Consider the following 15,754-nt stretch of genomic DNA (forward strand, 5'->3'; position numbering starts at 1 on the left):
TTCTTGATATGGATGTCTGTCATATTTTACTTGGTAGGCCTTGGTAGTTTGATAATAATATCACTTATCGAGGACGATATAACGTGATGATGTTTACATGAGGCACAAATAAAAATGTCATGGCTCCTATTTTGCACTTTGATAAGAATCCAAGAGGAAAGAAGTATAGTTTCTTGGGGATGACACTGAGTGAAAAAGAGCTTGATAATGTTCTTAAAGAAATTGAATTTTTCTGTCAAGTGTTGAGTAAAGGGACGATGAGTGTTGCAAAGAAGGAAACAACAATTTCAGAAAAAAGTGTTAGGGATCCTAGAGAATTTCAACGAACTTATCACATATGAGCTACCAAACGATTTGCCTCATATGCAAGATAAACGCCAAAAAGTAAAATCTTTTAATATGGGAGACGATGTGATTGTGTTTGTGCATAAGGAGAGGTTTCTAGTTGGCACTTACAACAAGTCACAGTCATACAAGTATGACCCGTTCATAGTGACCCGAAAGATCAATGACAATGTTTATGCGATAGCTCTCATAGATTTCATAAATATATCCAATAATTTCAGTGTTGCAGACATTCATAAATATCACACAGATAAGACTCTTAATCAAGAGAACTTGAGACCAAATTCTTTAAAGGTGAAGGAGAATGATATAAAAAGACTTTTTAAACCATTCAAATTTACTTTTGACCCAAAAACAACATTTTAATATTTTCCGCAATATTTATTTTATTTTATATAATTTTTCTACTAAGCAATTAAATCATCATACTTTATTTTAAGATAACAATTTTAGACAGAAAACAGTACTTTATTTGATAGATATCGAATCAATACTTGATATTTCAGCTCCCACTAATGAGACCTAACTCCGTTATAACAGTTAGAAATAAAAGTCATAAGTCATAAATCCAAACAAACGGTGTTAGTACATAAAATAAAAACAGCATTGGGTGCGCTTGACCACTGATAAGACAAAGAAGAAGAACAAGACTTACACAAGCCCGAAATTTACGACTTTTATGTAGTTTCTTCATTTTTCTCTCAAACAAGCTTTCTTCTTTTGATTTTGAGTTCAACAGGTAAAGCTTCTGTTCCTTTGATTCTCTTTCATTAATCTCATACTTGTTGTTATTATTATTCTATTTCTATTTTTAGCTTTTATCTTTAATGAATGAATTGGTCTTTATTATGCTTCAAAACCCTAACTTTTTTTATTTTTCAATCATTTAATGTTAATAGTATTGCTTCCTTTTGTGTATTGGTGAATGATTTTGCAACCCTTTTGTGTTTTTTTTACTAAAGTTTGGTTTTTTTATGGTTTTTAAGAATTATTAACAAAAAAAATGAGATTTATTTTACTATCTTTGTGGATTTTGTGGATTGTGATGAAATAGAAAATCGGAAAAGAGGAGTTTTTTGTATTGGGTCTAGAGCATATTTTTGTTCTGTGTGTTCAAGTTGAAGTTACTTGAAAATGTGATTAAAAGGGGAAGATGTTCCTCGACTTGGAAGCTGGTTTTGTAGAGTTGGATTAGGTTCAACCCAAATTTTAAGATGTAGTATGATGCTTGATTGTTGATAATGTTTAATAATTATTTGGTTGGATATAATGGTTTGTTTGGATTGATGGAATCGGATAGAGGGAAGTGGTATGAGACGGAATAAAGTGGTATTCCATTGTTTGGATCATTTAAAATCGGATGGAGCAGAGCGGAATGAAGTGGTATGAATTCCATTCTATTTCATCACTTACCACCTTATTTCTTCCTCTCTGATTTGGGTGGAATGAAGAATTTGTCTTGTTCCGTCCTAAAACTTCCAAATGATGGAATGAACCTTCATTCCGCTCCACTCAATTCTGCTACATTCTACTCCGCTCCGCTATGTTCATTTTATGAAATCCAAACACAGCTTAAATGAAACAATGGAGTGTGTTTCTTTCATTGCTTTCGGAAGGGTTTTTACACATACCATTTCTGAATTTAATCAACTTTTCTTTTTGTTTATTCTTTAGCAGGAGGTAAGATTAAGTTTTCTCATTAGATAATTAAGATGGGTTTTTTTGTTACTGTGTTTTTCTTGTTATGCAATTTGATGTGTTTTGTTACTGTGTTTTTCTTGTTATGCTCTTTAGTAACCTATACAGTTCTTGGTAATGAGTGTTTGTGTATGCAAATTAGATTGACTCTTGTGTATGTCGGCAGTTATCATGGGATCAGTTTGTTGTGTTGCTGCAAAGGATCAAACTATTTCCACTAGAACTGGAGGTGAGAGTTTTCACAGAAATCCTGCATGTTCACCATCGTTGAGTTTTCAATGGGATAGATGGAGCCGTGTTGCTGGTGAAATTGATGATCTTTCGTTCCTCACGTCTCGGAGAGTCAGCAGAAGTGTCAGCATGGAGTTAAAGGGGTCTTTAAGTTCTGAAAGAGGCAATTTATCTGATGTGGGGAGCACCCTGGAGAACTCTGTAACACCCATGTCTCAGAAGTCCCCCATTCACGAGCAATTGGGTGCGAGTCGGATGACTCTGTCTTCCGGTAAATGTTAACTCTGTTATTCTTTTGTTGAGTGTGATGAATCATTAGCTTATGAAAGAGATATTTAAAGCACAACATTGTTTGAAAGTAGTTTTTTTGCTAGATGGATTCTTTTGGCAATTATCTTTGGAGATTACTGTAAGAGACGTTTACATTTAAAGCACCCCATCGTTTAAAGTACCTGGCACTTATGAAGCACGAACACAGACATAGACACCAGACACGAACACTAACACGCATTTTTTCAGAGTTGTTGGTACTATAGAGCCAGTTACTGTACCCATTAATATATAAGAATGCACGGTAGTGTTTAGGGATTATTATGGCCTTTATATTGATTACATTGACTTCACCCTCTATGTGACAAGGAGGTTAAGAAAGGATTAGTCTAAGACAGGCATGAACATCAATAGATCCCCTGTACTTCATTTTCAATGATGGGACCGACCGTTCACTTAAAAACAAATATAAGTGCTTAGAACTCCTTTATCAATCATTGTTCTTTCTAGGTTCGTTTTCTTTTACAATGCAAATGAAAACTTGGTTTTCCAATCTTGCTCATGAATTGAGTGGTCGTGTTATATATGCTGCTTTAGGATATGAAAATGAGGCCGCTCCCTTCTATTCGCCATGTTTTCTTGGTTACTTATTTTTCCTCGTTCTGACATTGATTTATCCTTCTTTTTTCTCCTTTTTATTGTTGCAGATCTATCCATGTCAAGTAATTGTTCTACAATGGTGAGATTTAATTCATTTGAACTGCTGAAATTGATTACAAGTCTTTTACTGTGTAGCGCTAACCCAACTCTTATCTATATTTATCTTTAGGCGAAGAATCTGACAGAATCTCCGGAGATTGCAGAATCTTCAGTACCAAATCTTTCTTTTTCAATACCTTCTTCTTGCTCAACACCTATAACCCGTAATCTAAATCATCACAATCTTCCCAGCTCAACACCCTCTAGATGGGCTCATCGATCTCCAGGACACCCGCTGCTAAGACAAATTTCTGATAGTAGAATCCTGGGTCTGAAATCGCCCGACAACTCAATTTCCGAGGGAAGGCCATCTTTTGTACTGTCCACTTGCAGCAATGACATGATAACTGGATCCCAATGTGGTTCATCTGACGGCTGGTCTATGCGCACCTTTTCTGAACTGGTGGCATCGTCTCAAAAGGAAAGGTGGTCATTTGACAGCGAGCATTTAGGTTCAGGTCGCCGCAAGATAAGTGGAACTAGTAGTAGGTTCTCGTATTCTCCCTCCATGGATTTACAATCTTGCGGGGCCTGCTCCAAGCTCTTGACCGAGAAAACTCCATGGAACAGCCAGAAATTTGTTTCCAACAACGACCTCTCGGTTGTCGCTGTACTTGTCTGTGGTCATGCATATCATGCAGAATGCTTGGAGACCATGACATCAGAAGCAGATAGTTATGATCCCGCTTGTCCGATTTGCATGGTTGGAGAAAAGCACGTGTCAATGTTGTCCCGAAAATGTCTCAAAGCCGAATCAGAAATGAAGGGCAAGAGCTACAAGATATCCCGAAACCGTGTTGTTGATAGCTACTTTGACGGCGGATTAGATGGTTTTAATCGCCAAAAAGATGTAGTTTCGAAATTAGAGCCTAGCTCAAGTTCAAGGAGTTCATTAAGAAAACCCTTCTTGAGGCGGCATTTTTCACTGGGATCGAAGTGGAATCGATCCCTGTCTGAGAATGATTCCGCCAGGAAGAAGGGTTTTTGGGCACGATATCGCAAAGATTGAGGTTCCTTAACCATAGCTGTTAGTTGCTGCAGCTCTCTAATTATATTTGTAGCACCAGCAAGTTAGGATTTACTATTTGTATGTTGACCAGCTTCACTAATAATTATAGATTTATTTTCATTAAATTTTGTGCTAGTGAGAAATTCCTACTAATGCATGGAGGCAAAGGAAACAAATGTGCATGTATATTATTTTAAAATGCTTTGCATGTGTTTTCACTCTGTTACATTTGAATCACATTGCTTCAAACTGAGTCTACAAACGTTAAATTAATACTAAATATAATATTTTCTCATGTACTTATCTCTTAATTGTTTAACCAATATTCAAGGTCACTTGTTAGTATTTTTAGTAAAATATTAAGATGATAATCTTTTAAGTATATGTTTTTGTGAATTATTGTGAACATGACAAAAGACATCACTATCACAAGAATATAAACTTGTAAGATAGATGGATGATTATGTAACGCTGAGCCGAATTATATTGATGCCATTGCCATCTAAACCAAGTGACACCCGAGCTAGCATTGCGTTCTTTGGTTCCTTGGAAGCTTAGGAAAGATGCTTACTTTGTAAAATAAATAAAAAATTGTGTGGATTTTTTTGGTTACCTTAGGTCGCACTTTTCAACCGTTAATTATTTTTGACGTCATCTTCATAAATATTAGAAGTGACTTTGTAAAAAACAGACAGAGAATGAGCTTATTCATATTTGTCTCTTTTTGAGAGAGTTTTGGACTAATTCCCCTCTCCTTTTTTTTATATTACCTTTCTTGTTTTAATATATAACATTTATTTATTTATTTTTTAATAAAAAAAGTCTTTGTTGAGATAGTTGCTTATTTTTCTACATGTCTTTGGCGTCGGATCTTTAAAAAAAGTCGGAGTTGAGAGATATCTGTTTCACACTAAAACTGTAGATTTGGATATTTTTAGCTTCTTGATTTTTATTTGCAAGCTAGTCTCCTTTGTGATTCTTCCGTTGTTAGTACTATTTGTGAATCAATTTGAGACTCTCTTGTACCCTTATTTGATTATAGTGGAGCTATTTCTTTGGTCTAGACAATTCATGATTTTACTCTCATATCAAAGAGTTTTTCACTTTAAAATATAGGTGTTCTCTTGTGCATTTATTTGTTCGATTTGCTGCCATATATTTGTTGTTAATCCTCATAGGTTCTTACAAGTTTGGGGAATTTCATATCCGTTGTGTGTTGGTCTAGTAATGTGTGTTAATTTCCCATCACGAATGAGAGAAAAAAAATACACAAAATCAGCTACAAAATAGAGAAAAGAGGAGAAAATTCTATTCTAATTTTTTTAGAGGGCGGGTTTTGCAACATTAGTGTTTACCTTTTGACGGTTCGGATATTCAAAGCAAAGTTTGAGCTGAGAGATATTTGCTTCGCACCGAAGTTGCAGATTTGGATAATTTTTCAACTTCTTAATTCTTATTTGTAAGCTAGTTTGCTTTGTGATTTCACTGTTGTTAATTAGTTTGTGAATCACTTTGAGACTCTCTTGTACCATTATTTGACTATAGTGGAGCTATTTCTTTGATATGAACGACTCGTAGTTTTTAGTCTCATATTAAGCCGTTTTCCACGTCAAAATATTGGTGTTCTCTTGTGCCTTAATTTGTTTGATTTGTTGTCATATATTGGTTGTTGATCCTTATAGGTTACAACAAGTTTGGAGAATTTTATATTCGTTGCGTATTGGTCTGTTATTGTGTGTTAATTTCTCACCAAGAATGAGAGAAAAAGAGACACAAAATCAATTACAAAAGAGAGAAAAGTTGATAGAATCATATTTCAGATTTTCTGCATTTAGTCCCACTAAATCGAAGATTACGGATTCGTTAACCGTTGGATCAAGCTCAGATTTGGATGGCATGTTCATCTTACTCTCCATTAAAGTTGGAATCTATATAGCCATACACTTATTCATTTTTCTTCATGTTCTTCTCACTTAGCATCAACACACCATTGTCGATTGTCCCTTTAATGTATTTCAACACTCTCTTGAAAGTAGTGAGATGACATTCTTGTGACTTCTCTATAAACCTACTCAAAAGCCCAACACTTTGGCAAATTTCAGTTTTGGTATTGCATAAGTACCTTAGAAATCCAATGATTTGTTTGTACAGTATCACATTTACAAACTCATCATTTGTTTCTTTTTTCAACTTTTCTCATGTCTCTAATGGTGTGATTGATGTATTACAGTTGCTTATCTTGAACCTTTTCAAAATGTATTGAGCATACTTCTTTTGTGCAAGAATACTCCTTCACTTGTGTCTTTAAACTCCATCCCTAAGAAATATGAAAATTTTCCCAAGTCAGACATTTCAAATTCTTACACCAGTTCAATCTTGACCCTTTTATTTCTGCCTCATCTGCACCTGTGATCAACAAATCATCCATATATAGACATATGATGATTCTACTAACCTTGTTTGCATCATTGATATGCACTCCTTGCTCTGAAACATGCTTTTGTGAAACCTCCTTTGGTCAAAAAGTTGTCTATCCTTTTATTCTAAGTCCTTGGGGATTGCTTCAAACCATATAGAGTCTTCCTTAATTAGTACACTTCCAGTTCCTATCCTTTGATTTTGAATCTTGGTGGTTGGCTAAAATAAACCTCTTCATCCAATGGTCCATTCAGGAATGCCAACTCAATTAATGTATCTTCAATCCTTTGTATGCTGCAGTCGGCACAATAACCCTGATTGTCTCCAACCTCGCGCAAGTGCATATACTCAATTGAAGTTGATACCAGAATTTTGTAGAAAACCTCTTTCCGCCAGTCTTTCCTTATACTTGGAAATTTCACCACTTGGACTCAATTTCAACTTGAATCACACCAATTGGCTTCTTGCTTGATCTTTCGACAAGTTTCCATGTCTTGTTTTTCTTAATTGCTCCGAATTCTTATTTCATTACTACCAACTAATTTGAATAATTCATAGTTTTATCCAAATTAGTTGGTCCTCGTTCATCCATCATCACTTCTTCTGTGAGGTCACCATATGCATTAATTTCTTGATCTGGAAATGTGAGGTCACCATATGCATCAATTTCTTGATCTGGAAATGTGAGGTCACCATATGCATCAATTTCTTGATCTGGAAATCTATCATCAGTTAGCCTTGTCGACTCTATTCTTATCCTAGTCTATTTTATATTATGTTGGAGTGGTTCTTCATTTTACTTAGCCTTGTCGACTCTATTCTTATCCTAGTCTATTTTATATTATGTTGGAGTGGTTCTTCATTTTACTGGTCTACTTCAAGCACAGTTGGGAGAGTCTATTGCACATGTCAAACTTCCTCGTGAATAGCCATATATTTTTAAATGTTTGTTATTGAAATATTGTCGTCGCTAAAACTTGCAATTGTGATAATGGAATTTGTAATTATAGAGATGGCATTTGGCATAGAATTTCGTACAAAAATAATTAGGGACGTTAATATTATACTGAATTCAGGACAAATTAAACCCCCTCGCCTATGACATTACTACTAAACAACACATCAAGTTCAGTAAAAAACAATGTCATGTCTTCAATTATTTTCATTTTATCAAACAATCAATTAAATAACATATAGAACTTTTAAATGCCCAAGTGAAAAACAAAATAAATTGTAAATTTCATTTTAAATTAAATAATTAAAATAAAGCTGAATTGCATATGCCAAGACGCTAGTATAGATATGAACCGCACTTCTACAATTAAAAAGACAGAAGAAACACAGTAATACAATTCAGTTTGATCAAATTCAACTAAACACCCCTTAACCGTTTGACAAGTACTCGTTTTAAAATTAGAATCGTGATAGTACATGTCATTGTCTGCACGGCTGCCATAATGCAGCATAACTCGATCATTTGACAAACTTGTGTGATGTATTTCCGGCTCAAAACATGCACTGCCATAAATATCCATGGCTCTGGGAATTTCAGAATAGATTTTATTCTTTTCCAAAATCAGCATTGTAGTGAGCACTAGATTCAAGTTTCTTTGCCTCATTCAATTTCCTTACGGCCTGGAAGCAATGTAAAGAGATACAGTAAGGTAGAGCCTTCATACAAAGGAAAAACTGCTTCCTGAATAAAGCAAGAGCTTACCTTCATGAAATCTTCGTGGATAACATAGTCCCGCTCTGCACGAATTGCTGACATTCCAGCTTCGGTGCACACATTTCGGAGATCAGCTCCATTAAAACCCTGCCAATTTGGTAACAGATAATACATTATACATTTGGCAAATGTCAGTTAATGTAACCCAAGCCACCTGGACTTACCTCTGCAAGCTTCACAACGGCTTCGTAGTCTATTTCACCATGCTTAGCAATTCCAGCTGCATGAATCTTAAGAATTTCCATCCTTGATTGTTCATTTGGCAATGGAATTTCTATTTTTCTATCCAATCTTCCAGGACGTAGGAGAGCAGGGTCAAGTACATCAGGTCGGTTTGTTGCCATGATCATTTTAACCTGCAAAAGAAATTCAGAGGGCAATGTCATTATTATCAGTCGATCATCAAGAATTAACATCAATAATGAGAAAAGGCTGATTCTTATTTATTTGTGTTATTTTGTGTCATTTGAAATATATAATATAATGAAGGGAAAAAAACTCAGCTATTACTAAATATCCTATATCTTTAAAAATGTTGATTTTAACCAAGTGATTAGGCACAACTCAAGTGGTTAATAAACTCCATTTAAAAATGGATCTTCGAGAGAACCAGAGTTTGAATTCTGAGAAGAACAATTCTTGGCCCGACTTTACTTGCCAACCGAACTCCGAATTACTAGGCTCCCTTCCCTAGGAATCGGATAGTTAACGCCAAAACAATGTTGATTATGAACTTTACAAAAATGTTGATAAATGATGAGCACAAAAGTCACTTCTTAGCATTTCCGTCACCGTTGCAAATGGGTCTTTGAATGTTCAAAGACACTAAAAAAAGATCACTTCTTAATATTTTCATCACCGTTGCAAATGTGTCTTTGGAAGTTCAAAGACAAAAATGTGAAAAATAATAGTCCCTGTAAGAAAGTATAGGATATGGAATTTAATTGTGAAAAATACGTGTCTAAGTTGTCTGGCGCTAGTCGTACAAGTGTGATACAGTGTCGGACACCGATCCAATGAGTTTTTAAGCAAAAGAAAAAAATATTAAGGACACTTGTCAGTAAGAATGTCGGACACCGCGACTCACTTAATTTTAGAGGTGTTCACGTTTCATAGGTTTTTTATGTTAACCCTCCAGTCCTCAGGTAAGTAAAGGCTGGCTAAAAATTGTTCAATACAGGATTTGAACTCAGGTTCTCCCGAACTATTCGTTCTCAAGTGAAACTCATTAACCACTTGGTCCTAACCACAAGATGATTATTTTCAAATCAAGTAAAAGAGAGTAGATAAATAAGATATACCTTTCCAAGTTGATCAAAACCATCAAGTTGATTAAGCAGCTCCATTAATGTTCTCTGAATCTCACGATCTGCACTTGTTCCCTCACTGAAACGACGACCACCGATGGCATCGATCTCATCCATAAAAATGATGCATGGCTAAGAGAACAGAGGAGATTTAGAAATTCTTTCAAGTTGATAAACCTATAGGAAGACAACTAAACACAAGAATATCACCTGGTGATCACGTGCATACCCAAACATCTCTCTTATTAACCTGGCACTTTCTCCAATGTACTTATCAATTATGGCACTTGAAACAACCTACATTAGGGAAAAAAGGAAGGTAAATACATTTTTCATTCAATTCAAAACACATAGAATTGATAGAAGATTCATAATCCAACCTTTAGGAAGTTAGCATCTATATTGCTGGCAATAGCCCTTGCTAACAATGTTTTACCCGTACCAGGAGGCCCATAAAGGAGAACACCCTGAAAGATGATCATATAAAGAAATGTCAAGTGTAATAGTTATAAGTATGGCTAAATAAGAGTTTGTTTGGTTTGGAAGAACGGTTTCTATTTTTGATTTTACTTAATAGAATGGCATATAATTTTCAATGCCTCTTGTTTTGAATGATTTTACGGGAAATAATGAAAGCAAAAAAAAGTACTACACGAATGTATGAAATCAAGAATAAAACAGAAAAATTGTGGAATTTTTGTAAATAAAGTAAAAACAGAACGTTTCTGCGTAGTACAAAACATTCCAAAAAAGGTAGAGATTTAGAAGACGGCATAGCTAAACACACACACACACTAACACTGATACATACCAGATACTGTAAATTGCAGTGAAAAGTTGATTACCTTGGGAGGTTTAATTCCAACTCTAAGAAAGAGCTCGGGATTCATTAGAGGCAATTCAATTGATTCCCTCAATTCCCTGATCTGATCAGATAAACCACCAACAGCAGAGTAACTAATATTACCGGGATCTTCATGAAGCATATTGTACACAACTGGATCAACCTAGCAACCAAATTGATAGAGGTTAGTGACAAGCAATCGTGGAAAAGTATTTGGAGATTTTTAGAATAAAGAAAAACAAACTAGAGAACCGAAAAGGTCACAAACACATTCCATCAAATAACAACAAAGAGAGAATAACTTACTTCACGAGGAAGAGCACGCATTATGGTGAGTGTTGTCATATCAAGAACCACTCTAGTCCCCGAAGTGAGCTTTTCCTTGTCCACTTTACTGCGGCAGCCAACCACATATCTTGGACCACTACTTGCTTTAACAATCACTAAAATAACAAAAACATAAAGATTTTAGACACATTGATCCATTCTTACCTTCATATCAATCGAGAATAAGATACTGGTTTTTGAGTAGGTGGATCACACATACAAGTTATAACAAAAAAAAAAATATCAAAGAGCGAATGAGATACACATGTTTAATATTTCATAAGAAACAAAAAAAAAAAAATCGAGGATAAAATAACTTCATGCAACAATCCAGGTTTAGTATGTAACAAACAACTTGCTGGTAACACTGGTAACACAAATGATCAAAAAGGATAACCTAAATATAGATGTCGTGATGATAAGAATGAAGTTGCAGAATTTGATAGCATGGGATCAGTGTTATCAAATATACGGCATAGCAGATATGCATGGTGGTTTTTGGGCTCACTACAATTGAAAATAATGGCCGGTATTGCGGGTTATTCCGCTATAATGGCACCACAAAGCAACCGATATGGCGGGATTTTGGCTATCCGCCATTGACAACCCTGCATGAGATGGCAATAATACAAAAAAAGAAAAGAGCAATTACATCGTTCATTATCAAGAGGCCTGAGAACTTCGCCAATTATCTGGCCAACACTTTGAAGAGACTTCAAATCATCTTCCGTTTTGTTGAACTCTTTCTTTGAAGCTCGCAAATTCTCCCTCACTGCATTTTCAATTTCGAAACCAAAGTCACTATTCTAATCCACAAGTATTCAATTCCATCATCAGAAAAAGAAAGAAAGATATCAAACCATAATAAAGAAGTAACACAACTAAAACTGATTGCTATTGTAAAATCATAATCATAACCAGAATTAATAATTTCCATTTTCGAAGAACAGGACTTGCTAAAAATAGATTGTAACAAGCCTAGCTTAGATGATATCTTCGATTAAGAACTATATTCAGATTCCATTGCTCAACTTGGAAATTATATACTTCATCAAAACAATCTCAACGAGACTTCAAACTAATTTTAACAATAGATCCAGTTGATAATCTTAACCTAATTTCGAAAAAAACAACTAAAATTATCCAGACGACGATTCTCCTAGATCGTCCAAAAAACCTAATTCAAGAAATTGATAGGGTTTTCCGATTCCAAGCAAATCAATTACTAAATAAGCCAAAAGCACAAACAGTAACACTACGAATTTGGAGAATAACTGAAAAGTGAAAACGATGAGGAATTTTAGATTCTGTTACAAGCGAAGGAAAATCGATGAAGAAAAAGAGAGACGAACCGGATCGAACTCTGGATTCCAATTCCTTGTGCTGAAGGAGCTTCTTCCGATACTCGGCGACCGCGGTACGGCGTCGCACGGCGTCTTCTGTGTCCGCCATGGTTGCGGTGCTACGAAATTGGAAAGATGGTAGGGGGTGAAGGTTGTTAGGTCGCACAGACTCGAAGGGGGTGAGTAGAGAGAGTAGTAGACTAGTTTGTGGACTACGAAAGCTTATTATGTTACTCGTTATGTCAAGTGACCCCAATTCTTTACCTTCGTAATAATCCAAAAATCAACAAGGTAAAATCGGGTTAAAAACTGAAAAGTTAAAAGTTTATTTTAGGATCTTACCAAACAGATCCTTATATCGAGTTCTTCAAATGATTTATCGTCTTGAACTCAATTCATTATTGAGAAAAAAAATTAAAATAACCAGGTTTAATAAAAAAATTACAGAAAAAACCAAGTTTTCGGGGTATTTACTAAACTGTCTAGGTTTAGGACCGACTGAAAGTGAATGCGCCAAATGAAATGGCGTAATAGTGTTGAAAATAGGTGAATGCGCCAAACCATTTGGCACACACTAAATTAGGGTGTGTTTGCGCCAAATGAAATGGCGCATTAGGCTATCCTTTTTGCCCTAATAGCCAAACCATTTGGCGCATTAGGGTTGCTCCATTTTTTTTTTCTTTTTTCTTTTTTTTTTCTTTTTTTTTAGTTAAGATTTGTTAATATATATATTTTTAAAATTCCATTTTTTTTATTAGTTAAGTTATATATATAAATAAATTATCAAAGTATTTTTTTTAGTTTTAAAAATGTAGTGCACAAAACGTAAATTGACATTTGTTAACCGAAAATGTAACATCGGTTTCAATATATTAAAGAAACGAAACATCGATTACAAATAATTAGAGAAACGATACATCGACACAATTGATTAAAGAAAATACAACAAAATGATCAATGGCGTCCATCACCAAGATAGCCATCCGTTCCACACCCTGGTCTTGTTATGACACATTTACCGCGATCGTGATCCCGCCGCGAATATTGGCACCACCCCTTTCCCTAGCTCTACCCCTACCCCTGCCCCTTTGTGCTTCTTGCTGGGTTTGTGTCACTGGGCCTGGAAGTGAGATGTCTCGTGGGTCGCTGTCTATGAATTCGTCCACGCCCCCATAATTTTCCGGAAAACGGCTGTTGTAAAGTCGGTTACCCATCCCCTCAAACGTGTTAAGTCGTGGTGGTGGAGTGGGTTGGGAAAAGACTTCAGGTTCGTAGCATCCAGCAGCACTAGAACTACCCTGATTAAAGCCGAATTGGTTTGACGGTGTTGCATAGCCGGAGGGGGTGCCACGGTGAGAGGATTCACCATGAGGACCATCGTCGGGACTTAGATGAAGGCTTGACGAACCGGGAGTAAGGTTTTGGCCGAAAGACCTTGTTGACCCTGCAAACGCTGCAAATCCAAATGGTTGTGATTGGGTCTGATATTGGTCCGCGGAATGATGGTGGTCTTCATATTCTTGTAATGGTTGAGACTGGGATTGGAAAATATTTGGTTGTCGGTAGTTGCGGGCGGAACGGGATGGAGTACTGAAAAGATTTTATTGTTGCTGCTGGAGTTGTTGTTGTAGTTGTTGTTGATGTAGTTGTTGGCGTTGTTGTATGCGTTGTTGTTGTCGTTGTTGTTGCCGTTGTTGTTGTTGTTGTTGTTGTTGTTCCTCTTCCGGTTGTTGTTGTTGGGGTAAGATGTAGTTGTGTGCACGGGGATCAATTAAATAGAACGGAGCTGCAATAAACAAGTTGGGGGATGTAGCTGTACGATACCAACTCATGTACTCGGGGGACGGTTTCATTTCATGGTCACTGACGGGGAAGTTTAGGACATATTGGCGACGGTCCTTCCACATCTGGCGGTGATCGGGTGCAAAATCCTTCCAGTTTTGGTGTGTCCATTGATGGTTAACTCGTCTGAGGTGCCACACTCCCAAGTCAACTGGAGGGTCGGGTATACGTTGACGCATTCCGAACTGTAGCATGACCCGGATCGTGTGAAAGACGATGTGGACGTGGATTTAATGTTTTGGACACACAGTGGAGAAGTTAACCGAGGCGTTGAAAATCCCCTCGTTCTTGCAGTGATACTTGAGTAGTTTAGATTAAGTGTTGTTTTATTTGTTGCAATGAGTGAGCGTGTACTACCAGTTGTTCTGTGTTATTTTCTTTTTTGCAATGTAATATCGTGATTTACCGGTTGTTTTATGTTGCCAGCGCCGGATCATTGAATTAAAATAAATGTGGTTGTTGTGTTAGTTGTTGTCGTCTGAACATCAATTACCCTAACGGATATGTACATTGATTAAAATACATATAATTATTAATTAAAATATATATATTTATTAATTAAAATATATATACATAATTATTAACTATATATATATAATTGATAATATATATAATTAATAATATATATACATAATTATTAATTATATATATAATTAAATTTATATATACAGTAAAATATAATTATTAATTAAAATATATATAATTATTAATTAAAATATATATAATTATTAAATAAAATATATATATATATATTAAAATATGTTTATATATATATACAGACCTAGATCAGTGTGCGTCTGTCTTTTATAATCAATTCAGAATCTTGGGACAGCCCTAGATCAGTGTGCGTGTCTTTTATAATCAATTCGGAATCTTGTGGCAGACATAGATCAGTGTGCGTATGTCTTTTATAATCAAATCGGAATCTTGGGACCGCCCTAGATCAGCGTGTCTGTGTGTTGAGACAATGTAAAGCTGTAAGAACCACCATATATAAGACAACCAATGTTTTCTAAACATTACAACTCACACTAGCAATTTTGCCTAATCTGACTTGATCTTACAACACCCACACACTTCCCCGTCGAAATGACTTCATCTACCCAGTACCTTGTGCATGCCCATCTAAACGGTGAGACTTACTCTCATGAAATAGTCGGTTTTGTGATGAGAAACACTCAGGTTGTTCCATTTTTGCTAAGCAAAAGAGCAAACTTTTCGTACTTCATTCAGCGACTATACGTTAAGATTGCAATGGGTCCTATCGCAAACGTTTTTTACCAATGTCCCTCTTTCAATGACGACAACACCGTCAAGTTTTATGAGATGGAGATTGCCACTGACGAAGACCTGCAAGATATGTTTACTACCCACGAATACTCTGGCTTGGATTCCATCGAATTGTACGTTACTCTACAGGTAGGGACACAAGAAACTCATGTTGTCCGGTCACAAGTTATAGACCCATCAGTCAACGAGCAAGAAGAAGTTGATGTCATAGACGAGGAAGAAGAAGATCTGGAAACTGAATTTGACGACATGGTCAACGAGGAATCCGACGACGAGCAACAAACGTTGGTGCCTCCAGCTCATGTGTACGCACCTCCAACACATATGAGTAACCTGAACCTG

At 35.9% G+C, this 15,754-nt stretch overlaps 2 protein-coding genes across 2 annotated transcripts; one reads left to right on the top strand and one right to left on the bottom strand.

Annotated features, from left to right (window-relative positions):
* Nucleotides 1–922: 922 nt before the first annotated feature.
* On the top strand, nt 923–4,511 carry LOC131660221 (uncharacterized). The gene is made up of 4 exons (XM_058929401.1): nt 923–1,084; nt 2,210–2,545; nt 3,252–3,283; nt 3,374–4,511. The coding sequence occupies exons 2-4, from the start codon at nt 2,215–2,217 to the stop codon at nt 4,310–4,312; spliced, it is 1,302 nt and encodes a 433-aa protein (XP_058785384.1). The 5' UTR covers nt 923–1,084; nt 2,210–2,214; the 3' UTR covers nt 4,313–4,511.
* A 3,516-nt stretch (nt 4,512–8,027) lies between these two features.
* On the bottom strand, nt 8,028–12,498 carry LOC131660222 (26S proteasome regulatory subunit 10B homolog A). The gene is made up of 10 exons (XM_058929402.1): nt 12,290–12,498; nt 11,590–11,709; nt 10,917–11,053; nt 10,612–10,773; nt 10,147–10,233; nt 9,977–10,063; nt 9,761–9,898; nt 8,624–8,815; nt 8,448–8,546; nt 8,028–8,365 (listed from the first exon to the last, which is right to left on the bottom strand). Exons 1-10 carry the CDS (start codon nt 12,387–12,389, stop codon nt 8,291–8,293), a joined length of 1,197 nt encoding a protein of 398 aa, XP_058785385.1. The 5' UTR covers nt 12,390–12,498; the 3' UTR covers nt 8,028–8,290.
* Nucleotides 12,499–15,754: the final 3,256 nt, after the last annotated feature.

Source organism: Vicia villosa, linkage group LG3 (assembly GCF_029867415.1).
Source record: "Vicia villosa cultivar HV-30 ecotype Madison, WI linkage group LG3, Vvil1.0, whole genome shotgun sequence".
Classification (NCBI taxonomy): Eukaryota; Viridiplantae; Streptophyta; class Magnoliopsida; order Fabales; family Fabaceae; genus Vicia; species Vicia villosa.

What these genes read in the sequence shown, in the direction of transcription:
- LOC131660221 (XM_058929401.1), top strand. Translation starts at nt 2,215, where the DNA reads ATGGGATCAGTTTGTTGTGTTGCTGCAAAGGATCAAACTATTTCCACT. An exon ending in TCGGATGACTCTGTCTTCCG is followed by an intron (nt 2,546 to 3,251) that starts GTAAATGTTAAC and finishes TTATTGTTGCAG; the next exon opens with ATCTATCCATGTCAAGTAAT. An exon ending in CAAGTAATTGTTCTACAATG is followed by an intron (nt 3,284 to 3,373) that starts GTGAGATTTAAT and finishes ATTTATCTTTAG; the next exon opens with GCGAAGAATCTGACAGAATC.
- LOC131660222 (XM_058929402.1), bottom strand. Translation starts at nt 12,389, where the DNA reads ATGGCGGACACAGAAGACGCCGTGCGACGCCGTACCGCGGTCGCCGAG. An exon ending in GGTATGCACGTGATCACCAG is followed by an intron (nt 9,899 to 9,976) that starts GTGATATTCTTG and finishes CTGTTCTCTTAG; the next exon opens with CCATGCATCATTTTTATGGA. An exon ending in GTTTTGATCAACTTGGAAAG is followed by an intron (nt 8,816 to 9,760) that starts GTATATCTTATT and finishes TTTCTTTTGCAG; the next exon opens with GTTAAAATGATCATGGCAAC.